Below are 24996 nucleotides of genomic sequence, written 5' to 3'. Positions count from 1 at the left end.
ATTCTCGCAACAAAAGGGCAAAAAACATTATTTGTATTACCACTGCACTAGGAGCATTAGTATGGAGCACAATACTACATTATTCCAACAAGATGGCAGAAAGAGCAGTTCCTTTATTGCCAATGTTGCGGTTTCACATTTCTTTTTTAAAATTTCTCAAACTGGACACGACTATTAAAATCACAGCAGATTACGAAATACAATTGTATCCCAAAAACCTTTCCACCAGTCCCCAACTTTACACTGATAATTAATAGAAGCTTCCATTTTGTAACATTTTGTAAATTGCACTTGGAAGAAAGTACTGCTTGGGGAGATACTGTTTTGTTCAACAAGCGGAAGAGCTTATTTAAGTCATGAAAATAATGTGTTACCCATCTGTAGTCTCCCTTGGAGCATTTATCTGCATGCTGAAGGGGTTAATTTGTAAAGTAGATTTCCTCACATTACATAAGGGAAATTGGAGGCACAAAGAGGTTAATGCACCTACAAAAAGTCTGTAACAGAAGAGTAGAACCCAGATTTCTTGACTCCTAGTTCAATATGGCTTAAGCACAAGGCTACCACATTTTCCCCGTCCCCTACCCAAGTACATGAAATGAGGAGAAATGCTATGAAAAAAAATTACTCCCCTTTGAGAAAATTATTAGCCCATAGTTTCAACAATCTGAAGTTTCATTTTCTTAAACATGCCCATTTTACTCTGAAAAAGACTAATAAAGAAGCAAGTCTGTGGCAGAATGCATGCACTGAAATACAAACTGATGATATATTCTAGGCAGAAGGCACCATCTTCTGCTTAATGGCAAGGAGGAGGTTGAATACTGACAGGCCACATGTGTGTCATCCCCCTCCTTTACATCTCTTGGAGTACAATTTGACTCTAACTACAGTCATTTTACCGCAAATAAGGAATGTGAATGAAATCAGCCCAATTTCCTGTTAATGGCACCTGCTGGTTGATAACTCTACATCCTGCTTTAGGCTTCACCTTAACTGAATTCTGCCTAACAGATACTAAAAAAAAAAAAAAAAAAAAAAAAATGCAGATTTTATTTTTATTTTCCATCGTATAAAACAATGCAGTGCCTCCCACTAAATTAATGTGCATGTTGGGAATATAGAATCTTATAGAAGAAAATATTACTCACAAGAATAAAACGATAACAATGTGTCACATGCAGACGCTGAGGAATGTAAGGCTGCAAACTATGCTTTAGGATTCTGTGTGCACACTTTTATTGAAGAAGATCAGGAGTGCTTGGATGCTAGGGGTGAGAAGTGTATTTTTCCCCAAATAGTTCTGTCTCCAATTTTCTCCCTAATGAAGCCTTAACGAACTCTGATCACTGGGGAGTTCTGCCTTTCTTCCACTTGTTAAGTATTATTACCACTAATGTAAAGTGTTCCTTACTGCAAATAAAACATTTGCATCTTTTTGGGAGCACTGAAATGAGGGAAGAGGAGACTGGGTTTGTGTTCTGACTCTGCCACAGAGCCTTTTGACTGTTTCAATTCCCCACCTGCAAGACAGAGATAAATACCTCCCTTCTTTCACCCTTTGTTCTTTTTTGTTATGATACGAAGTTCTAATACAAGGTTGGCATCTACTGTGTGTCTGTACAGCACTTAGCAAGATAGGGCTGTGATGTTGGTTGGGACCTCTACTCGTTATTTTAATACAAATAATGTGAAACACTGGATTTACTTTGCCACTTGAAGCCATCATCAACATTTTGGGGGTGGGGCGACATCTCTAGGATCCTTTCATCTCCTCCTACCAATCCTCTTTGCCACCTGAGTAATAGCAGTCCTCTATCTGAAGGCTGAGCACTGGTTCTAAATCTTACCGAAATCACTAAAGAACACAAAACAATCCCTCACAGGCCCCACTGGACTTAAAATGGAAATGACAAAGTAGAGGGTCTGATCTTCGATTTCTAAGACTCAATATGCTGCTACTAGCCAAGCTACCCCATTCCTATGAAAAAAACAAACTTAAATTGTTTGGTGCTATAAAATGGTTAAATTATCCATTAGCTAGAAATATTCTGGCAGCACAACAGTAGCAGACAACAGACTATGGGACTGAGTCATAAAAGCTCAATTCTATTCTCAACTATACGTTAACATGCAGGAAGAATCATTTAGAATACATCACCTCCCCAGTGTCTACACTTTGGAGCAGGGGTGAGAAACCTTTTTTCTGTGGGTCAGTGGTCCCCAACAAAACAGTCGGGGCCACACACATGTGAGAAGCAAAAACATATATCAACTCACTGACATGGCCCCCAACTGAGAAGCAGAAACAAACAAACCAAAAAAGACACTCACCTCACTCATGTAACTGAGGGCATCAAGCTTCCTCTCACTCTCCAGCCCTCCTTGGGAAGGGTGAGGGAAGGGGGTGCGTCACAGGGCTGGATTAACTGCTGGGAGCCTATGGCTAGAAGATTTTTAGGGGGGAGGAGAAGGGAGAAATCCCAAGCCTTGCAGACTGCATCAAGGCAAGCTGTGGGCCTACATCTGGCCATAGGTTCCTGATCCCTGCTTTAGAGCACTTTAGATTTACAACCCTCCCATGTGCATTCCTCATCACTAAACTCGGGATAAACTTATCCTGGCAAAGCACTTCAAGATCTACTGAACAGAGGTGCTATGTAAGTGCCATGTAAAAGTTACAATGTGTTTGTGCAAAAACACCCCCCCCCCCAGTTTTGCCTGTGTTACCATAGTTCTTAGTTAATCCCCTACACTGTCCAAACCCCCTGTGTGAAGAGAAACATGCACATTTCAGAGTACTTCCCAGGGAAAGAAAATAATGAAACTGAAAATCACCTGTTTCAGGCTCCATTTCCAAACCATAGCCTAGGTCAGTGTAGCCAATTTATTGTAGATTAAAGTTACATTAAGGTGTGTGTGTGTTGGGGGAGGGGTAGTTATGCGCATTGTGTTTTCTAATACTATGACAAATCTCTTCTCCCTGAAAAAGCTCTAAAAGCAACAGAGCATCATTTGTTTGAGACAATTTCATACTCATACACCAATCAGCAGTGCTGGCAGCCATTTACAGAACGGTATAGGTCTGAGTCAAGATTTCCCACACACTGGCAGTTCATTCCCACATTCAGCTATTGGAATATTCAATTCAGAGAATATGCAAGAGCATTCAGAAAGCACAAATGTAATTTTTTAAAAACCCCACAAAGTTCTGTGGTGAAGCTGTAGTGGAGGTAACTGCATCCAGCCATGAACATGCAGCAGAGAAAGAACAATACCTGAGCCAGGCTTTTTTTTTTTTTTTTTAAAAACATGACTAGATTTGTTTTGACACTTACCTGGGAGAAGAGATTTAAAACACCATTTACAGTTAACCAGTTAAACAGTATGTTTAACTGGTTAACCGGGATCCCATGGGTAGCAGACTGCTCCAGCCAAGCCCATTGTACTGTGGGCTGCTCCTGCCAGGCGCTGTTAACCTCGTAAGCATACTGGTAAGGTGAATGCTTACCAGGTTAACCCTTTATATCCCTACCAGAGAGGTTTACACAACCCTCCCAAAACCCATTTATGAAAGTAATCTGAAAAGCCCTTTTGTGTTGATGTTTCCAAAAAGTGGTCCATGGATCACAGGTGCTGTCCAGAAACTATCTGGACAAATAATACTGGCTGCCCTTTTTAATATAACAAACTTTTCCATCAACATCACCAATGAAGATATCTCAGGGATATTACTCAGTTGTAGATGGAAAAGGATATCGTACACGTAGTTGGGAGACAGCTGATTGTTTATCAGCCCCTGTAAATCACAGACTACCAAAAAATTGAAAAACTCTGTCTTAGAAGTCTCTATTTAAAAAACACAGTGGGAGTTCTACGCAGACGCTTACTAAACTGGGCCCCTAGTTTACTGCAGTGTTACAATTTTCTCATCCTATTCTTAGAAAAGGCACTCACTTGAGATAGTAAGTATTAAACAGAAAAATGATTATTACTCTAAATAAAATCTAAGATTATTAAAACAGAGAAATATTTTCCCTCCCCTCCCCTACAATGTCATAACTTAGTGAATTTCACAGCTTTTGCATTTAGTCATTTTTATATTTTACTCCTGCACTTTCAGTCAATTTCCTATTTGTTTGGGTGGTGTTACACAGAGTATTTTTTTAATGACATTTGACTGTAAAACCAAAGATATACAAACGAGTTAGGGCAAGTACAATATATGAATCTTAAAGAAAGCTAGAGACCATATTTCAAGCACAGCATCCCTTTAAACTAGAGTAACATCTGTATTTCTATCCACTGTAGATAGACAAAGCCTACATGAACAAAATCCACCAGAGGACAATGCCTCTAAAACTTTCTGCTTTGAAATTAAATAATGCCCACTATAGGGAAGCATCTATTTGAATGAGCCTTTCAATTCCATTATAAACTCAACAGCCAGGAATCAGCAAGGTCATTACAGAAGCTGAATTTGTGCTGCTGAGGTTATTTAATAGCACTTAATCAAATTTTAGAGGCATTTTATAATTTGCCAGTAAAATATCCTATGGGCTTAAATTTACAGAACAGGGTCCAATGAGATCACTTTTTTTTTTTTGGAACTATAAGTCTTTGGCCATTTATGTATGAAGGACAGATTTATGTCCATAGTCAGGGCTTGACAAATGGCGGCGAAACCTACTCGCCAGCCCCACACTGCTCGTGTGCAAGACCCTCATTGCGCATGCGCACACCACCAGTGAACGGGGCGACTGGCTGAAATCTACTCGCCATGGGCAAGTAGATTCAGTGATTTGTCGAGCCCTGTCCATAGTACATAAATGTATTATGAACAAAAACATCTGTTTCAGATGCCAGTTTGCACATTTTAATTCTGATTTAGATTTGAATAAATGCAGGAACTGCCATATTGGACCAAATCAGTGAGCCATCTAGTACAGTATCCAGTATGTCATAAGCCACTTCAAGATGCTGAAAGGAGATCCAAGAATCCCAACAAAATCTTAGCAATGGTTATGTTGCTGGTGTGATGAGACCACTGCTTAATATGTCTAACATTGGCTCATTGTACTCCCCTGTCTGTATTAGGGATGTAAGGGTATGTCTAGACTACATGCCTCTGGCGACAGAGGCATATCGATTAGGCTACCAGGCATAGGAAAATGAAGCGGCGATTTAAATAATCGCCGCTTCATTTAAATTTAAATGGCTGCCATGCTGAGCCGATCAGCTGTTTGTTGGCTCAGCACGGTAGTCTGGATGCTCCGCGGTTGACATCAAAGGCGACCTCCCAGGTAAACCTCATCCCAGAAGGCATACCTGGGAGCTCAACCAATGCCTTTGATGTCGACTGCGGAGCATCCAGACTACCATGCTGAGCTGACAAACAGCTGATCGGCTCAGCGCGGCAGCCATATAAATTTAAATGAAGCGGCGATTATTTAAATTGCCACTTCATTTTCCTATGCCGGGTAGCCTAATCTACATGCCTCTGTCGCCAGAGGCATGTTGTCTAGACGTACCCCAAGTGACTAGTTGACTACCCAATAAGCATATGCTTCTCAGATAGCTGAGTAGTGACTCGACTAGTCACTTCTCCGCCCTCCCTTGTGGCCTTAAAAGCCAGTTCCCTCCAGCACTGTCTCCGCGGGGGCAAGGGCGCAGCGGGGAAACAGTGCAAGCGGAGACTGAAGCAGTCCCTGTTCGCGCCAGGTTCTGACTGCTGTGCTTCTGCTTTTGAAACATAGCAAGAGCTGCTGAAGAGCAGCAGGAAGCATGGGGAAAGCGTGCCCCGTTTTCCAACCCCGGTACTCTTGTTATGTTTCCAAGGCTGAAGCCCTGCAGTCAGAACATGCTTGCTCCGTGTTCCCTGCTACTGCCTTTTAAATGTAGTAAGAGCAGTGGAAGGCTCTTACTACATTTAAAAGGCTGATGCACAGCTGGGATAGCAAGCGCCCCACCTCCACCTTATTGACTAATCAAGTAGTTAATGGAAATTCTATCGACTACTCAATTAGCTGTTTAATAGAAATTTAACATCCCTAGTCCGTATCCATCTGCTGTCTCTTGTTCTATATTTAGACAAGTTCTTTGGGGCAGGGACTGTCTTTGTTCCATCTCCTGGTTCATAGCATAGTAGGTGCTATGATGATACAAATACATAATAATGTAGTGGACGGTTACTGAACAACCTGCATCAGGAAAAGTTTCTTTCTAATCCTCAGTAGTCAGAGGTCAGCTTGTGTCCTGAAATGAGAAGGTATACCTAACATTTGTCATTTAACTTTACTAAAACTGGACGTTTTTGCTATCGATACAATACCTAATCCTTAACCAAAGTCTGATAAGCATTTGGCAGCGATGGTATTGTGGCAATGAAAATATATGAACACTGTATTCTAACAGTGGCCATACTACTGGCTAATATAAGAAGATAACGTTTAGTATTATTCTCCATCTCAATACTTTTTGAACATTGCTACTCACTAAGCCAGGCCTGGGCAAAACACAGCCTACAGGCCATATCCAGCCCGCCAAGCCACCAGATCCAGCCCATGGATGCTGTGGGGAGCTCCCTGCTTGCCTCACCCGCACGCCAGTGAAACACAGCTGCGGGGAGGTTTTTCATTAAAAAATGTGGGTCCGGAGGGGAGGGGGGAAAGCTTTAGGAGCTGCTCCTGCCTCCAGTACAATCCCACTGGCCGGTTTCTGGCCAGAAACTGGCCAGTGGGAGCTGCTGGTTTCAATAACAAGCAGCCACAAAGCCAAAGAGGCTCCAGAGCACATCGCTATAGCCTGTGCGGGGGCGGGGCAGGCAGCAGTGTTTCCTCTCTAAGAAAGACAGCCGCACAGCTTCATAGCTGATTAATCAGCCCTGTCCAGTCAGAGGCTCAGGGCTGTACACAGGGAGTTGACTGACTGGATGGAGCTGATTAATCACCTGTGAAGCTGTGCTGCCACACACTGACTGGCAGGAGGCTGATTCAGGAACAGGCTGCAGGCTGGTAAGTCTCCTGGCCAGCCCCTGCCTCTGGCACCCAGCCCCTCCCTTCCCTAATCCTCTACCCCCACTTTCCCCCCCATTCCACATACCCAAATCCTCTGCCCCCTGCCTGCACCCATATCCCCTCCCAGATCTGGCACCCCAGTCTCCTGCCCCAGATCATAGTCTCCTCCTGCCCTAGCTCACAACACAAATCCCTGCACCCCCTCTAGTATCCCTAAGTCAAATCCAAACCCCTGCATCCCAGTCCAGTGGCCCAGGTCACAACTACTTCCTTCACCCAAACTCCCTCCTTTATCCCAAGCTCCCTTCTGCACCCAACCTGCATCCCAAAACCCCATGCCACCTCCATTAATATCATGGAAGACTACAGCCCTCAACCACTTCCTCCCCCCCCCCCCATCCCAAAATTATTGGCCACTCCCAGATTTCCCTTAGTAGTTATAGTTGATTTAGAACTAAGTCAGATGTATGAGTAGTCAAAATATTGAATACAGGCAGGAATAACTTTAAACATTTCAACAAGTATGGCAATTGTTCAGTATACTCTGAGTTTAGTTTTGAGATAGCAGTTAGGTAGGGAGTAACACTAGAAAATGTTATCTGGTTTGCTCTCTTTCTAAAATGGAGCACTTCCATGGATCTCACCTCCATTATGATCAGGACTAGTGGGACCTTAAGAAGTGAGAGAGGAATATCTGAGGTTTTAATTCCTACACGAGAGGCCAACATCTTTCCCACTTCTGGAGTAAAATCACAAAATTGCTTCAGCGGAGACCATCACCGAATGCTGGACACAGAACAGCCAGCTTCCCAATCTACCATCATAAAGCATTCAATTACTGCTACGCTTAGCACATGTTAAGTGACAAGTATTATTTTGCTTGAATTATGGACACACTCCAGGCTTTTCTACAAGCTTGCAATTTGTTTCACAAAGCCTATCAAATACCTTTAATAGACATGGCCATGTTTTTGGGGAATTGTTCCTACTTCATAATTACAGAAGTGACCATCAGTTTTGGTCTACTTCCATGAAAAGGGCAAATTAAAATTATTTCATTTGAATCTGACATAACTGAGCTCATTTTTGCATAATACCTTGTTATTTAACAATGCATGCAACAACAAGTTAAAATCAAATCTAGGATACTTTAATAAAAGGCATGGCAAAAAAGTGCCAGAGGGAAATGTCTTACTTGCCAAATACAGACTAGGTGATTGTGCAACATGCAGGAATTTCCAGTCCAGAGACTGATAAAGTGTGGAGAGGGATTCATTCTTCTCCTTTTCCCTCCCCAATGCAACTGGTCTGTTAATTTCTTCATTCTAAGGGCATAAATACATGCCACAATCTTATTTTGGCAGATTAGTGAAGCAAGTAAACATGCAGAATTTATTATTACTATATGACTGATATTTACTTAAGGATAAGATGATTAAAGTCAGATTTGTTTTTACAACCTTTTTTAGACAATCATCCCTCACACTTAAATGTAGTAAGCTTGGTATGTCAGTGCCATTTTCACTTTAAATAAGCTAAATAAAAGGAGAACAAGGCTATCAGAGAAACTAAATGAATTTTGCGCATTGGTCTTCATTGAGGAGGATGTAAGAGATTCCCACACTGGAGATATTCTTTGTAGACAAAGCTAAGGAACTATCCCAGACTGAGGTGGTTTAAAGTCACTAGGACCAGATGGTATTCATCAAGAGTTCTGAAGGAACTCAAATATGAAACTGCCGAACTATGAACTGTGGTATCTAATCTACTGTTTAAAATCAGCTTCTGTATCAGATGACTAGAAGATAGCTAATGTAACAGCTACTTTTTTAAAGGCTCAAGAGGCAATCCTAGCAACTATGGGCAGGTACGTCTAATTTAAGAACCAGACAAATTGGTTGAAACTACAGTAATTTAAGAACTAGGAAAATTGGTTGACACTACAGTAAAGAACAAAATTATCAGACATATACATCAACACAGTATGCCAGGGAAGAGTCAACATAGCTTTTGCAAAGGGAAATCATACCTTGCCAATCTATTAGAATTATTCAAGGTAATCAACAAGTATATGGACAAAGGCGATGCAGTTTATACTTGAACTTTCAGAAAGCCTTTGAGAAGGTCCCATACCAAAGGTTCTTAAGCAAAGCAAGCAGTCATGGGATAAGAAGGAAAGTCCTCTCATGGATCAATAATTGGATAAGTATAATCAGTTTTCTCAATGGAAAGAGTGGGCTACAAAGGACCTGTGCTTTTCATTTTACTCGTAAGTGACCTAGAAAAAGAAGGGGCAAACAGTGAGGTGGCAAAATTTGCTCATGATTCAAAATTACTCAGTCAAGTCCAAGCTGAGAAAAGTAGTAAAGAGTTCTCACAAAATGGACAACAAAATGACAGATGAAATTCAAAGCTGGTAAATGCAAAGTAATGCATATTGGAAAAAGAAACCCAAACACAAAACAAAGGATTCTAAATTAACTGGTACGACTCCAGAAAGAGCTGTTGATAGTTCTCTGAAAATATCTGCTTAATGTGGAGAGGCAGTGAAAAAAGCAAACATGTTAGGATCAATTAGAGCAGTGGTTCTCAAACTGTGGTTTAGGATGCCAAAGTGGGTCACAACCCCCTTGGAATGGAGTCATCAGGCTTGCTAGGAGCTAGGGACAAAGGCCAAGACCCACCACCTGGGGCCAAAGTCAAAGGGCTTTAGCCCTGATGATAGGGAGCCTGCGTTCAGAGCACTAAGTGTGGCTGAAGCCTTGTGCTTCAGCTTTAGCTCCACTGCCCAGAGCGCGAGGCTCAGGCTTTGTCCCCCCAACCCGGGACAGTAGGATTCAGGCAGGGCAGAAGCCTGAGCCCCCTTCTTGGGTCATGAAATAATATTTCTTGTCAGATAAGGTCATGATGCAATCAAGTTTCTGAAGCTCTGCCTCAGGACAAAGAAAAGAGAAAATATCACAATGCCACTATATGAATCCATGGTATGTCACACCTCAAATTCTGCATTCGAGGCTGGTTGTCCCTTCTACAACAAAAAAAAAAGTGCATAGAAGGGCAACAAACATTATTAGGGGTATGGAACAGCTTGCACAGGAGGAGAGACTTAAAAGACTGACACGGCTCACCTTGGAAAAGACTATGGGGCAATAAGAAACAGTTCTATAAAACTGCGAATGCTGTGAAGAAAGTGAACAAGGAAGCGTTATTTACCCATTCACGACACTAGAACCAAACATATCACATAGTATAGTCAACCAGATGATGTTTTAAAGGCCAAAAGTATAACTGGATCAAAAAAAGAAATATATAAGTTAATGGAAGATAGGTCCATCAATGGCTGTTTGCCTCCCTGACCATCTACAGCCACATGCCCATTAACCTCTGACTGGACAAAAGGGGATGGATCACTGCATCTATTCATTCCCTCTCAGGCATCTGGTACCTGCCATTGTTGGAAAACAAGATATTGGGCTAGATGACGATCAGCCATGCTGAGTCAGACCATTCTTACATTCACTGAAGTAAAAATATTTTTCAACTCTCACTTGAAGAAAAGTGAGGCCTTATCACTGAGCACTGTAAGGAGCATAATTCTGTAATGGAGGAACCCTCATTAGACATATATGCCCATAATCAGACATGTGTTTTTGTTGAATGCAATCTTCAGGGGAGATGAAGCCTGGAACTACTGGCAAGGAAAGAGAGACTATTACAGTTCTACCTGGGTCAAAGTGTATGTGGTAAGCACTTACGGTCTAGTCAAACACAAACTTTTGGTTAGTCTAGCTAGGAAACTAGTAACACTCTGAAGAGGCCCATCTTGGTTACAAAAGATAACCAGCAAACTGTTCAAACCTGGTTAAGTCATGTGGGGCTGCATCTGCTCCACACCAGTACACAATATTCAACATACAAGTGCTATTTCAGATATTCTCAACACTAATGCTGATGCACCCCAAATTGTACCTGATCATTTCTGGATTACACTGGTTCATTTTTGACTTTGCAGCTACCTTCTCAAGTCAATTATGGAAGGACAGAGTGTGGTTGAGTTTCACTGAAGGCCTTCAGTTTAGTTATTCACAAGGATATTTTAAACAAATGAATATTAATGCAACATAAGGATCAGACAAGGGGGTCTCTCTAGTCCAGTATTGTGACTCAAACCACGGCCATAACCACATACATCGGAGAAAGGTTTAAGAAATACTTTAGTGGAAGCATAGGAAATAACCTGCCCATTAGGAATATCCATATCAGTTTCCTCTCAAGTCTCTCTTTAAAACTTGTCTGTGCTAAGATGCATACATAACCAGCTGTTGTACTGTGACTGCTGCTCGTTATACTTGCCAATCATCTTATAGCTATAAAACAGTAAATGGTATTGTACATAGGCTATAAGTAATTTCAGGCAGCAACTGTCGTTTTGTAACATGTACAATGTCCCTATAACACAACAGTGCTTCATTTACAATACAACTGTTAAATACTTGGCTAAGTAATGTAATTCTCTAAAAACTAGCAAACTGATAATATTACTTGTAGAACGTATCATTTTATCAATATAGTAAAAAAGGTGATGTATACACTGAGCAAGGCTAAACAGCACAGGAATTCTTATGTAATCTCTACACATAGTTGTCCACTAATCTCAGATACTTTTATGACAAATGCAAAACTGATCCCCAAGTTCCATGTCCACAGATGACCACACCTGAAAGCTATATCACAATAACTATTGTAAAAAAAATAGCCAGCTTACCTCCATCATCCAGTGGCCTTTTTTGTACTCCATAACCATAGACAGAGGGGTCCACCAGTGGCGTGGAATTATTCAAGTGAGGAATATCTCCAATTTTAGCAGCAATCTGTTGAAGTAGATTAAAAAAAAATTAGCATACCTAAAATATCAGCTATAGCAACTAAGTTCTTTGGTACTAGGCTGGGACTTAGGAGTCTAATTCCCCGATTTGTGACAGACTTTCTGTGTGGTGTCAAGTAAGTCACTTGTCTCTCTGCCTCATTTTGTCACCTGTAAAATGGAAATATTAGCATGTCTTAATTCATAGGGGTGTCGCAAGGAAAACTTCATTAAAGACAGAAGTGTACAGATACCAAAAAAAGGGGGAGCCAGAAAACCAATAAATGTGGGGATATTTAATATACAAGACTACCCTATTTTCAAAGGGATTTTTGTTAATAAAGAGCAGCCTGAAGTACATGAAATGATGCTTCAGGCAAAACCTAATAATTGCTGAAATGTCCTATTCCATATTGTTCCCCTCATTCTTTCCCACAGAAAAATATTTTAACAGGCTCTGCATTAGGAGTTAGATGGAGGATTTAGTTCAGTGGAGAATAAGTAGCAGAAAAAAAATCCAATACAATCAGTATTGATATCAGAATATTACTAATTGGGATTTCAGTAGAGAATAAGCAACAAGGACAAATTAAAAGCATCTTTTTTTACACCGATGTTCTCCACGATAAAGAGGAGATGGAAAAATATAACCAGAGAAGTTTCTAAAATGTAGTTTTCCAACACATCTACAAGGATTCAAAGTTGCAGACACTACCAACAGCTGCAGAGGAAAAGTCACCCATCTACAACTAGGACCCACAGTAAAGTAGAAAGCTCTTTGTAACATGGATTTCTACTACACTAGGATTTTTTTTTTAAAGTGAACTGAAAGAGTAAAAGCCATTGTTATATGAAAATGGCCTTCAGTTGTCTTCACCCCTCTTAAAAAAAAAAAAAAAAAAGTAACAGTATCAGGAATGCAAGTTCTTGATTTCCTCCTTTTTTCTATCAGATTTTTGTAATCCTGAGACGGTACTCTTGCATGCACAACTAAAAATTAAACACAAGCAACTGTTACCCAAATTGCATCTTTTCTAGACCCTGCTGAAGAGAAAGGGAGGGGCTTAGCACTCACTTCTTTTTAATATGTGGAATAATGCAGCTCTGCATAATTTTGTAATTACTTAAGACTGGTACTAAACAACTCAGATATGGCGGGTGTCAAATAAACCCACGGAATTCATGTAAATACAACTTTAGAGGTCACATTAATATGTGCTGGGTCTCAAGGTGCCTTCTCACATAATTTGCTATATTCCATACCATGGCATGTTTCTGGCCCTCCTTCCATCTGCTAGCCTAGCCCTCTCTTGGTTGCTTTATTAAAGTAATCTACATTCAAGCAATACTTCAATAGTGAAAAAAAATTATTTTATATATATATATATATATATATATATAAAAAAAAATTTAAAAAGACAATCTTTCTAAATTTGCACCAAATGAGTAAAAATAAAGTTTTCAGCTACCAGTTCAAGAGACAGATTGGATCCAATCTGTCTCTTGAACTGGTAGCTGAAACCTTTATTTTTACGTTTTTGGTGTGCTTTTAGAAAGATTGTCTTTTTAAAAAGTGTATTTTATATATATATATATATATTTTCTCTTTTTGGTCTTAAATGTAGTGTGTTTTCACTACTAAAAACTGCAAGGTTATTGCCCACCCTGCACTCAGGAGCAGCAGGAAAGAGCCGCCCATCCCAGCTCAGGCATAGCTCTGCTTCCACCCCAGTGCTCTGGGGGCTCAGCCCTGTCTTCTCTCCCTGACTGAAAAATAAAGATTAGTATCAGTCTTTGGAATCTACTAATAGCTCCCATGTAGTAATTTATAATTCACAAAACTGCAATAGTTGTTCTGCCAGTCCAAACATACTGTCACATTACTGATATATTTTAACAGGTTCACTGAGAACAGTTTCCCATTTTAACAGTTATTTTGTTCTTTTTTTTTCCCTCCAGTTTCCACAACTGAATTTATACTTTAAATAGATCAAATCCTGTCCTTTGGCACTCCTGTGCTATTTCCCAACCACCCTGCTAAGAGTAAAAAGAAATATACACAATCTAGGGCAGATTTTGGCCCACAGAAACTAGATTAAAATTCAAAGTTAGTATTTTCACCATGCACATTTCTTTCAAGCTGGTCAAAGCTTATGAAAATTTTAAAAATATATTTTTAAAGATTGCTGATGCAGAGACCACTGTCCAATCACTTACCACAAGAGAAAAAAAATCAAAATCAAACTACCAAGTAAAGCCTAGGAAACATTTAAAATGGATATAACAGTTACCATATGTTTTAATTTGTCTTTAAGTTACAAAAAGAGCCACATTTATTACTACAGGTTTTGCAGGAAGATAAATGAAACATGCTGAAGCTAGGAAATTAACAAAAGCAAGCAGCCAGTCAGATAAGGGCTAGGGATGACCTTGAGTAATGTACTGCTAGCTACTGCTTTCACCCCTCTAGACGTCATTCCCTATTCCCCCAATATAAAAGCTTTTATTCAGTATAATTCTAAAGTGTTGTAGAAATAGCACACAATCAGAAATTATTTCTATGATTGTCCTGCTTTTGGGATTTGTCTGGCCATTCAAAGCCTGAGCTACACATTTGAAGAAGTACAGTCACGGGAAAAAGTGATAGTTATATGTATTTTATTAACAAAGATAAAAATAAAACTATTTTTAAAATTCAAGTATTCCTAGTAGTCAGTGAAACGTGAATTGTACCTTTTAGACTTTTGTATTTATGCCTCTGGTGTATCCTTCTTTTACAATATTATGAAAGGACTGAAAATCCAGTAGTGTGTGGTAGATGAAAGTTTTGATTGCAAGTGTGGTGGGATCTAAAAAATCAACTTCTACAGAATTTAGTCTAAGATTCTAGCTTATGGCTAACAACAGAATCTTTCAGATGTTAACACAGTACAAGTCATTGAAATATTATTGCCCTGAATCTTCAAGCAATTTCAGTGCCTCTGCTGCTGCTCATGTTTGTCAAGTAGAATACGAATGATAATATATCAGTTTCTCAGCTGCTATCCAGAACCCTGCGAGGGGTGGTGAAACTATCCAGAATAATGTTAATTTTGTGTTACATTAGCTCAGAAAGCTAGCTGTGGCAGCAAAGATCAGCTATTAAATCATTCAAAGAGACTCTACTACAAGAGAAAAAAAAAGATGCCAGGGAGGAGAGAGACCTTACTTCCCCTTTCCCTCATCTAGGAGACTAGAAATGGGGAAAAGGGGCAGAGAGGTATCTCGCTCCAAAAGGAGTAGTGCAAGTATTTCTCCCACCCTTTTTATTTAAAAAAGGCCTATAAGGCAGAACCTGATATGAAAGATGTAATTTACACACAGAACCCACGATAAAAATCCCAGAGCCCAAAGTTGGCAGGACAAAAGCTTACCAGGCCATTAACTGAAGCACATCACTGACATGACTGTCATTTAAATCTCTGGCTAGTGAGTATCTTGCTAGTTTCTCAAATTAAGATTTGTATGATGAAATATTATCATGCAAATCACTTCACAGCAAAAGTACCATGTGCATGTGGAAAGGTGACTAGCATTCAAATAGAAATGATTTACTATAAGGTGAGACTGTCAAGAAGGGAAGGGGGATGAATCACCAGGAATATTTATTAATACAAGTTACATTACTTAAAGGAGTAGTACAACTGTACTAACCCACAAAAGCAATACAATTCTAAATTACAATATCAGCTGCCTCCATATGAAGGCTAGCTAATGCATATGTAAATTAATCGACTAATCTAAGTCTCCGTATGGAGGGCAGGCAGAACACATCTTAAAGCCTCAACATACATTGGAGGGGTGGGTTTTTTTGGTTTTGTAGGTTTGAATCTGAAATGTGATACTATTAATATAAAAAAGCAATATCTAAGCATGAAGTTACTAAGGCTGATCACCCAGGAGTACTGATCTGAAAATTAGTCACTCACAGTACTGATGGTACAACCAAGATTTACAATACTGTGACCCATTCAAGAAGTGAAAATGGACCTCCAGTGGATTTAATAGTCCTATATGCAGTTTTAGTTCAAAATTAAATTTAAAACCACAGAGATACATTTACAGCAGTAACCCAGGGGCCAGAGCTGAGTTGTACCAGGTCTAAGGTTTGCTTTATTTTTTTATTAAAGTGAACACCGTTCATAAAAACATATATTGCTGAAATCCACCCCATTACATTTATCTACGGAATAGGGTATGGCATGGACAAGTACAGTCAAACTTCCCTAATTTCAATCAAGATCTTGGTCACCGTTTCTAGGGACAAGACAGCAGAAGTTGTCTCTGCCCAATTCAATTCTTGCCCTATGCCAACAATGCTTAAAGTGTCAACTGTGATTGTTGGAGTAGTGAGGCACACAAATGCCCACAAGTACGTGAACCAACACCACATACCTCATTGCATAACGATCACTGAGACCTCAGTGACGATTTAGTGCCATCATACCTGCGCATGAACCAAATCTACTTGTACTCAATTACTAAACTCCCTTCACAATCATTAAGCTAGATCTTGAGACCAAGTTCACTATTTTTTTGCCCAGAATCAACAATTTCCCCTATTATACTGAATAAGGCTGTCAAACCAGGAAGCATACAGTCATCCTACAGAATAGAAAAATCAGTGACAACTACAAAAAAATGAGGGAGCCCACATTTATCAGAGAAATAGGAAACTTCATTTGAAGCAGATGATGTTGGAAACTTAAAGATAGCCTAGAATATACTGAGTTATTCTAGTGTAAAGGGATACCAATTTATTCATTCCCCTATAAAATGCAAAGAATAGCCAATTTACAATTAATGAGGGCTCTGATTACAGCAAAGTTTTATATTCCATTTTCTCTGGATATGAGTGTGTGGAACAATCCTACCACAAGTCACAAATTTGACAGTGCAGCCACATAGGACAGGTAAGCAACCAACTTTCACTATATACATGAGTTGGTGCAGTCGCAGAAATTCCCCCTTCCCATTTAACTTGTTATTGATCCAGTGAATGGTGCATTTCAATGTGAGTTCAGTAGGTTTCCAATGCAGTACTCTGTTTCCCTTCAAAATGCCATACATGATGAGCAAATAATGAAAAACTTTTCTTCCACCTGAGCAGCAGGTTGTCCAAGATCAAATCCATTCATTACTTCAGAACAGGCAGAAAGTCTCAAGTACTCAAAATGAATTTTTGCAGCTGGAGGCCTTCAGTAAAAAGTCAGCAAGATTATGACATGCGTCTCTACAATACAACAGCCTCCAAAGATTAACAATCTGATGCTAACAGGAAGACTCAGTCATCAGCATACAGTCAAGTCGACACAGCTGTTACAGTCACTGAAAAATCTGATTTGCAGCTTGGTCTAGGTCATCGCAGATGAGAACTATCTATTGCATATTGCAAAACATGACACAGATGTGATGTTTTGAATCAACAGCTGAAAAGCAGTAGGAGGCAAATAATTTTTGGATTTCTGAAAAAAAGTAGATGTGCTATCTAGAATTGCCAGTGTCTTTGCACAATTCTCTGAAGATTAGATAAAAATCAATATTCGCTACCATATTAGTTTATGAGTGAATTGTACAAAGTGGTGAGCCCTTTCATTTCATTAGAACAATAGCTCAAAAAGGTTTTATGATCCAACTCATTTCTCCAGGAGCTTCTCAGTTAAAGAAAAAACACAAGTATCTGGGCAACAGGAGATCTTTTCCCCCACCACCCCAGTAATACTGGAAAGTGACAGTAAGACCATACAGAATCTTCAAGACTTGCTTCTAGTAGTTAGCCATGTTATGTCCTGTTGGGATGTAAATAATAACCACAATGAACAAGTTGCATTTAACACCTGCGATAAATATGGAATGAGAAAAATGAACATACACGGCAATGAATTTTGCACAATTAGCAAAACTGATAAAACAGTGGTCCCTTGTCTTTAAAATCATGTTCATAAACTTGCACCTTGCTAGGGAGCACCATAGTTTCTCAGGAACCCTAGATTTTGTGCTGAAATATTGTTTGGATTTCTGTAACCCTCTCCAGTCATCTTTGAATGTGTGTTCTAGAATCACAGAAGTTACACTTTACCACCTCTTTCGGGATGGACGCCAACTCCCAAATGATAATAGTAGGTCCCTTAAATATTAAAATTGATTTGTCTAAACTAGCCTAGTGTATCCTTTTTAAATAAAAGTGGGGAATACTTATTTTTATTAACTGTGCCAAATGTTAAAGGTAACTTTTCATGCAAGTGGCCTCCTGTGTTGTAAATTCGTATTTTTTTTAAAGAAATAGCCACTTATTCTGGGTTATAAACTCAGTCACTGAACTGGAAAGTAACTATATGTTCAGACAGCCCACCGAACCTGCACACTCCAGCTGTTTGACCTCCTTCAACCTTGCCTGCATACACCCTGCGTAAGGGTCTATTTCCCACCCCACACTTCCTAAATGTTACGGGGAAGGGGGCAGTTTTCAGGAACACTTTCATCTCCTGGGTGATGAAAAGTGCTGCACAGACACAAACTCGGGGCGTTAGTTTTCACAGAGAAAGGTTGGGCAAGTGGTGGACAAGGCCTGAGAGCGCCACGGGCCTCGCCTCCCCGGTTCCTCACACCCTCTGCCCCAACTCCGGCCATCTAGGGTGCCTCCAGGGCCCCCACCGCTGCTCCTGCCGCTCTCCCGCCCCTGGCGGGCCGGGAAGGACCCCGCGCGAGCACCCCAGGCCCTTCCCCAGAAGGAGGCGCAGACGCCTGCGCCCCTCGCGCGAGGCTGCTGCACCCTCTGCCCCGCTGGCCCCCTAATCGGGCCGCCCCGCGCCCTCTCCCGCCCCGAGGCCTAGCGGCGGCGCAGAGGCCTCCTCCTGTGCCCGGGCTCCGTTACCTGGCGGACCCGGTGCAAAGCGTCGGCGAAGCCCTCGGACTTAATCCCCACCGGAGCCGCGCTCTGCCCCTGGGCCAGCTCCGCCATTACACGCGCCAGCCACCCCCACCGCTACCGCCGCCACCGCTCCGTCCTGCCTGCCTCTCTCCGCCGCCTGGGCACCCGTACCCGGAAAAGGAAAGGCCCCAGACTTCCGCCGGAAACAGAGAGGGAAAGAGACAGCAAGCATAGCCGATAGGGAGCTTTCACAATGACGTCAGCGCCCCGCCAGAATGAGGCTACTTCCGGCGCGTGCAGCTGATGCTCGGGGACGGGGCTTCTCGTGCTCTGCAGGCTGGGTGGCTGCACATGGCTCCCTATGAGGCGGGGCAGTGGCGTGGACCTAACCCAGCACTAAACCCCTCCCATGGAGAGCCTGTCGGTTTATTGCCCTTATCTACAGCATTGCTCCTTAGCATCGTAATTATTAATCAATATCACACACTTATGCCACGCCAGCAGAGATGGGCACCCAGGGGCTGCGTCTAGACTGGCAAGTTGTTCCGCAAAAGCAACTGCTTTTGCGCAAAAACTTCCCAGCTGTCTACACTGGCCGCTTGATTTTGCGCAAAAGCACTGACGTTCTACTGTCCGAAATCAGTGCTTCTTACGCAAATGCTTCGACATTCCCGTTCAGGCAAAAGCCCTTTTCCGGAAATGTTTTTGCATAAGAGGGCCAGTGTAGACAGCTAAAAACTGTTTTGTGCACAATAGCCCCGAGGGTGAAAATGGCCATCGGGGCTTTCTTGTGCAAATCCGCGTCTAGATTGGCACGGACGCTTTTCCGCAAAAAGTGCTTTTGCGGAAGAGCGTCCGTGCCAATCTAGACGCTCTTTTCCGCAAATGCTTTTAACAGAAAAACTTTTCCGTTAAAAGCATTTGTGGAAAATCATGCCAGTCTAGACGTAGTCATGGAGTTTCTCAGCTTGCTACACTTTTGTCTGTGCAATCCCTAGGTCCCAGTAAGGCTCCCAAATCATGTCTAGGTCTCCGGGGAATCATAATGTGGAAAGATGATGCAGTGTGAATTCTGCTGTTCCCTTAAAAACAAAACAAAGAAAAAAACTTGTGGTTCTCAGTGGGGCACGTGTACTTCTGGGGTATGTTGGGGTCTTCCAGAGGGTACAGCAACTCATCTAGATAATTTGCTTAGTTTTATAACAGGTTACATAAAAAAAGCACTGGTCAAATCGGTACAAACTAAAGTTTCATACAATGATTTGTTTATACTACATATCTTTGCACTGACATGTAAGTACAATATATTTGAGATTATTTTTTTAATTTATGATAAAAATTAGAGCATTTTTTTTCAACAGCAGTGTGCTGTGACATTTGTATTTTTAAATCTGATTTGTTAGCATGTCGTTTTTAAGTGAGGTGAAAGACAAATCAGACTCTTGCCAGAGCTACAGTAGTTTGGAAAGGTTGAAAGCCACTACATTAGTGCCTGTGCATTGTAAATCACCATGTTTGGATGGTAGGACCCTTGAGCACAGAACCACCCCCCAGAGAAAGAGTATTTTTCCTTCATGAATACTATCCGAGGCTGAGATGAGCCTAAATTACTATTTCAGGATATATAAGATGCCTAAGAATGTCCAGTAATTCTGCTCTACTCCCAAATGTTTTTCCAGTATTCTTGCTCGCTCCTGGCATGTTTCTGGTTACTACCCACCTAAACATCCCTATTCCAAGCTATCCCAGGTAAGCAAATGGTAATGTTTCAGAGAGGAAGCCTTGTTAGTCTGTTTCAGCAAAAGCAAGGAGTCCAGTGGCACTTAAAAGACAAACAAACTTACTGGCTACATCTAGACTGGCATGGTTTTCCGGAAATACTTTTAACGGAAAAGTTTTCCGTTAAAAGCATTTTCGGAAAAGAATGTCTAGATTGGCACGGATGCTTTTCCACAAAAGCACTTTTTGTGGAAAAGTGTCTGTGGCCAATCTAGACACGCTTTAGCGCAAAAGAGCCCCGATCGCTATTTTCGCGTTTGGGGCTTTTTTGCGCAAAACAAATCTCATCTGTCTAAACTGGCCCTTTTGCGCAAAAGTTTTGCGCAAAAGGGACTTTTGCCCGAATGGGAGCAGCATAGTATTTCCGCAAAAAGCACTGATTCCTTACAGTAGGAAGTCAGTGCTTTTGCAGAAATTCAAGCGGCCAGTGTAGACAGCTGGCAAGTTTTTCCGGAAAAACTGGCCAGTCTAGACACAGCACTGGGTATTAGAGTATAAGCTTTCACAAACTACAACTCACTCCTTCAGATGCTGAAGGGGGGGAAGAAGGAGGGAGGGAAAACAAGAATGTAGAGATGGGAATATGACATCAATGCTTATTAAATCAGAATAGATGTGGCTCATCTCCAACAGTGTTGAGAAGTTGAGAGTACCTGAATGAGAAATTACCTATTGTAATGCAAGAACCACTCCATGTGTTTGTTTAGACTTTGGTTCAGAGTGTTAAATTTGCATATTAATTCCAGTTCAGCAGTTTCTCTCTGCAGTCTGTTTTTGAAGTTTTTCTGTCTGAGAATGGCAACTTGCAATTTGAAAACTGTGCTCAGGGAGGGTAAAAAGGTTCCCCAACTGGATTGTGGATGTTGCCATTCTTAATGTTTGATGTGTCCATTTATTCTTTTGCATAGAGACAGTCTGGTCTGATGTACATGTCAGAGGGGCATTGTTGGCATATTACATTAATAATTAATAGTGTGTGTGTCTGGAATCTCCAGTGAAAATACATCTTTCTCTTTTTCCCAGTACTCCAGTTTCCTCATGTCTTCTTCCCACTACTCCAGTTTCCTCATCTCCTCTCATGCATGTATCCCAAGAATTTGGCTTCCGATGCAGAACTATTCCAAGCCTATTAAAAGTGTGTTGAATTCCAAACTATGTTGCACTCCTGGGTTCAGAGACACTAAAATAGCCAGGTCAAAATCTGTATGGTTAAAAAGAGATGTCAACACTGGAATTTGTCATGTTTTAACAGGTGTTAATTAAGATTGTAAATGCCAGTATAGACAGGTGTCATATGGTCCACTCACTTCTGGTGGCACCTCCTCCTGGCCATCCTGGAAATTAGCTCTTCCAGGTATTTGACCCTCCTTTCGTGGACTCTCTCACACCAGTGGGTGGGGTGTGAAATGATGATTTTTTTAGAGGTGTGATTTTATGATCTTCAGCAACACACTAATGATATATTTTAAAGAAAATTTTAAACTTAGGCCTTGCCAACTAACACACTAAATTCAGAAACTGGGAATATATCCCTGGGGCTTGCAAATGCCCATTAAATGACTTCGTTACAACCTGAATGGTTCTTTTACAGGTGCAGTGTTCTGCTATTAGGTCTGGCAGGTTTTTTCAATTTTAAATTAACTAGATCTTCTCTTGACAAAGCAGAGCCACAAAACAGGGATAAGAAGAGCCAGGTGGGTGGATATTAAGACCCAAGGATGCCCCAAATTTTCAAGTGCCCTAAGCAGATGCATATTTTGCCCTGCATATCCAGTTCCTCTGTGTGCTTTGTGAGCTACATCCACATAATATACATACAGGGAATCCAACAACCTGCACAAGCCCCTAGGCAACAGGGGTGGGGGAGCATCTCTGTGGTCCCAAAAGGGGCAAGTCCAGGGGCAGCCAGCCCGCCATGTTGCCCAGGGTGCAACATGCACCCCCCCTTCCCAGTCCTGAGAGCTGCACAAAGCATGCAGCATGGTGCTCCAACAGCAATTTAAAGGGACCAGGCCCGAGGGCAACTGCCTTCTTTACCCCCTCCCCCTTCAGTAGGCCTATACATATACTACCTGTAGGTCTCGAGGCTGTCACATGGGCTGCAAGCCATTCAGGGGTTGAGACATACTGTGTAAGCCTCTAATGCACTACCCTCCTCCTTCCACTGAGTGACTGTAGCCTACTTCCCTTCATCCTCCTCTGTTCTCAGCTCCTGGACTATATTCTGACCCTTCCTGTTCCTTCTCAGGTGGGCACTATCAGCAATTACAGGGGTAGGGAACCTTTTTTGGGTCAAGGGCAGTTGACCCACAGAAAAAATCATTTGGGGGCCTCACACAAGTGAGAAACAAACACTCCCCACATTTCCCTCGCACACCAGAGCCTAAGGGGACTCAGCCGCGTAGATTTTGTTTGTTTCACTCCATGGTGGGGTGGGGGCTGGTGCTCCAGCATGGGCTCCCCAATGCTGGGGGCCCCCTGAACCTTGGGGGTTGGATCCAGGCAAGCCAGGGGCCATATCTGGCCCCTGGGCCTTAGGTTCCCTACCCGTGAATTAGGACCAGATTCTCCCCAGTTTCTCCACCAGGTGCAGCTGTGTGAAGTTAATAGACCTACCTGGTAGGGTTGTCAGATGGTTTAACCAAAAATACCGAACACTCCCCCCCCAAAAAAAACCACAATGAAAAAAATTCTGTTGAGAAAAAAAAGGGGAGACCAAAGTTGTTGTGCCAAAAAAAAAAAAAGGGACCCTGACAGCAGTTATTGAGCAAAAAAAAAAAAATCATCATAGCCCCTTTAAGAAGAGGCTTTTTTGCCAGCAGCCATTTTGTTTTTCTGTTTCAACCACAAGACCAGTCCGGGGGGGATCCAGAGGGCCCCGGGGAGGGAAGGGGGGGGATCCAGGGGCTGGGCTCGGTTGCTGAGTGTGTCGTAGGGTTGCCAGGTGTTTGGTATTTTCACCTTCGGGCAGGGAATAAAAATCAGAAAATACCAGACATTTTAGGTGTCCGGTATTTTCTGAATTTTTACCGGACAGGAGGCAGAAATACCAGACACCTGGCAACTCTACTACCTGGCCACCTTAATCCCTTTCAATTCTGTGAGGGGCAAGCTAAATGTAACGCTAGCAAGGAATGTTTGCATCTTGTTGGCATTAGAATTTCCAGTTGTATTTGTTAATGTGCGTTAAACGAGACTAAAGATTGAAGCATGAAATGTGTGAGAATGCAGCACTGTGACATGTAGAGAGATACACCAGTCATACTGACATCATGGGTCACTATACTTGGGTATGTTCTCAGTGGCTGACGGTTCTCAGAAGTGGCAGTCAGGGCTGGATTAACTCTTCTGGAGGTCTGGGCTATTTGATTTTGTGGGGACCCCTTGGCCCTGGGATAGGGCCAAAAATGAGGGATTTGGAGTGTGGGAGAGCTGCAGGTTTAGGTAGGAGGATGGATGTGGGCTCCAACTGGGGGTGCATGCAGGAGGGGGCTTCAGACTGGGGCCAAGGGGTTTGGAGTGTGAAGAGAGCTCAGGACAGAGGTTGGGGTGCAGATGCAAGGTCTGAGAGCGAGTTAGGGACATAGGGTGCAGGCGGAGGTTTGGGGTGGGGCAGCGGTTTGGGGTGTAGGATATGGATGGGAGTTAGGGTGCAAGAGGGAACTCTGAGCTGGAGCAGGAGGTACAGGGCACTTACCTGGGGCTGCTCCCCATTGAGGGGCGGAGCAGGTGGCTCAGCGTAGGCCGTGCTGTCCTGCACTCGCCTGCAGGTACCACCCCCCTCTAGCTACCATTGGCAGAGATTATGGGAGCTGCGGGAGTGAAGCTGGCAGAGGCGAGGGCAGCACAGGGATAGTGCTTCCCTGGCACTTGCAGTGCCGCCTCCTTTCCCCCCAGCCAGGCAGGACTGGATAATGCACAGGGCCTTTAGTGCCTGCAGCCCCAGGCCATGGGCTAAGGGGGCCTTGCAAAAAAATTTGGAATTTTGGTAGGGCCCCCATTAGCCTGGGGCCCTGGGCTGCAGCTCTTAAAGCCCCTTTCTTAATCCAGCCCTGGTGGCAGGACTCTGGGTGGTGAGGTGTTTGTATTCAATAGGTATGATCAGGGCTCGACAAACTTACAGTTTACTCGCCTGTGGCAAGTAGATTTCAGCCACGTGCCCCGTTCATTCGCAGGGTGCGCATGTGTAACCCACACACCTAGTGCGGTTACTGAGTACTGCAAGTGGCACCTAGACCACTGCAACAGGTAAGATCAAGAGACTTCTACAGCAGGAGCTGGGCGCCAGCTGGCTTTTAGCTCAGAGGGAAGAGGCTCCTCTAGTGAGGTCCCAGGTTCAAATCCGCCTTGGTGGTGGTTACACATGCGCAATGCGGCTCTTGCGCATGCGCAGTACGGGGCTGGAGAGCGGTTTTCGCCACCGTTTG

The 24996-nt window shown here is 42.3% G+C and overlaps 1 protein-coding gene across 14 annotated transcripts in view; it reads right to left on the bottom strand.

Annotated features, from left to right (window-relative positions):
* FUBP3 (far upstream element binding protein 3) overlaps window positions 1-18955 on the bottom strand; it is a 57952-nt gene extending 38997 nt beyond the window's left edge. For 8 of the 14 annotated variants that reach the window (XM_075905889.1, XM_075905897.1, XM_075905896.1 and 5 more), the window contains exons 1-2: window positions 18794-18955; window positions 11782-11887 (exon numbers count right to left, since the gene is read on the bottom strand). In XM_075905889.1, coding sequence (XP_075762004.1) covers window positions 11782-11887; window positions 18794-18880 — 193 coding nt within the window. In that variant the 5' untranslated portion in view covers window positions 18881-18955. Of the gene's footprint in view, window positions 1-8211; window positions 8342-11781; window positions 11888-17021; window positions 17709-18793 lie in introns of all 14 variants that reach the window. The other 6 variants (XM_075905894.1, XM_075905900.1, XM_075905891.1 and 3 more) reach the window with 4 other exon arrangements.
* Window positions 18956-24996: the final 6041 nt, after the last annotated feature.

This window comes from Pelodiscus sinensis, chromosome 22 (assembly GCF_049634645.1).
Source record: "Pelodiscus sinensis isolate JC-2024 chromosome 22, ASM4963464v1, whole genome shotgun sequence".
Taxonomy (NCBI): domain Eukaryota; kingdom Metazoa; phylum Chordata; order Testudines; family Trionychidae; genus Pelodiscus; species Pelodiscus sinensis.
This window is presented reverse-complemented; position numbering and strand designations above follow the sequence as displayed.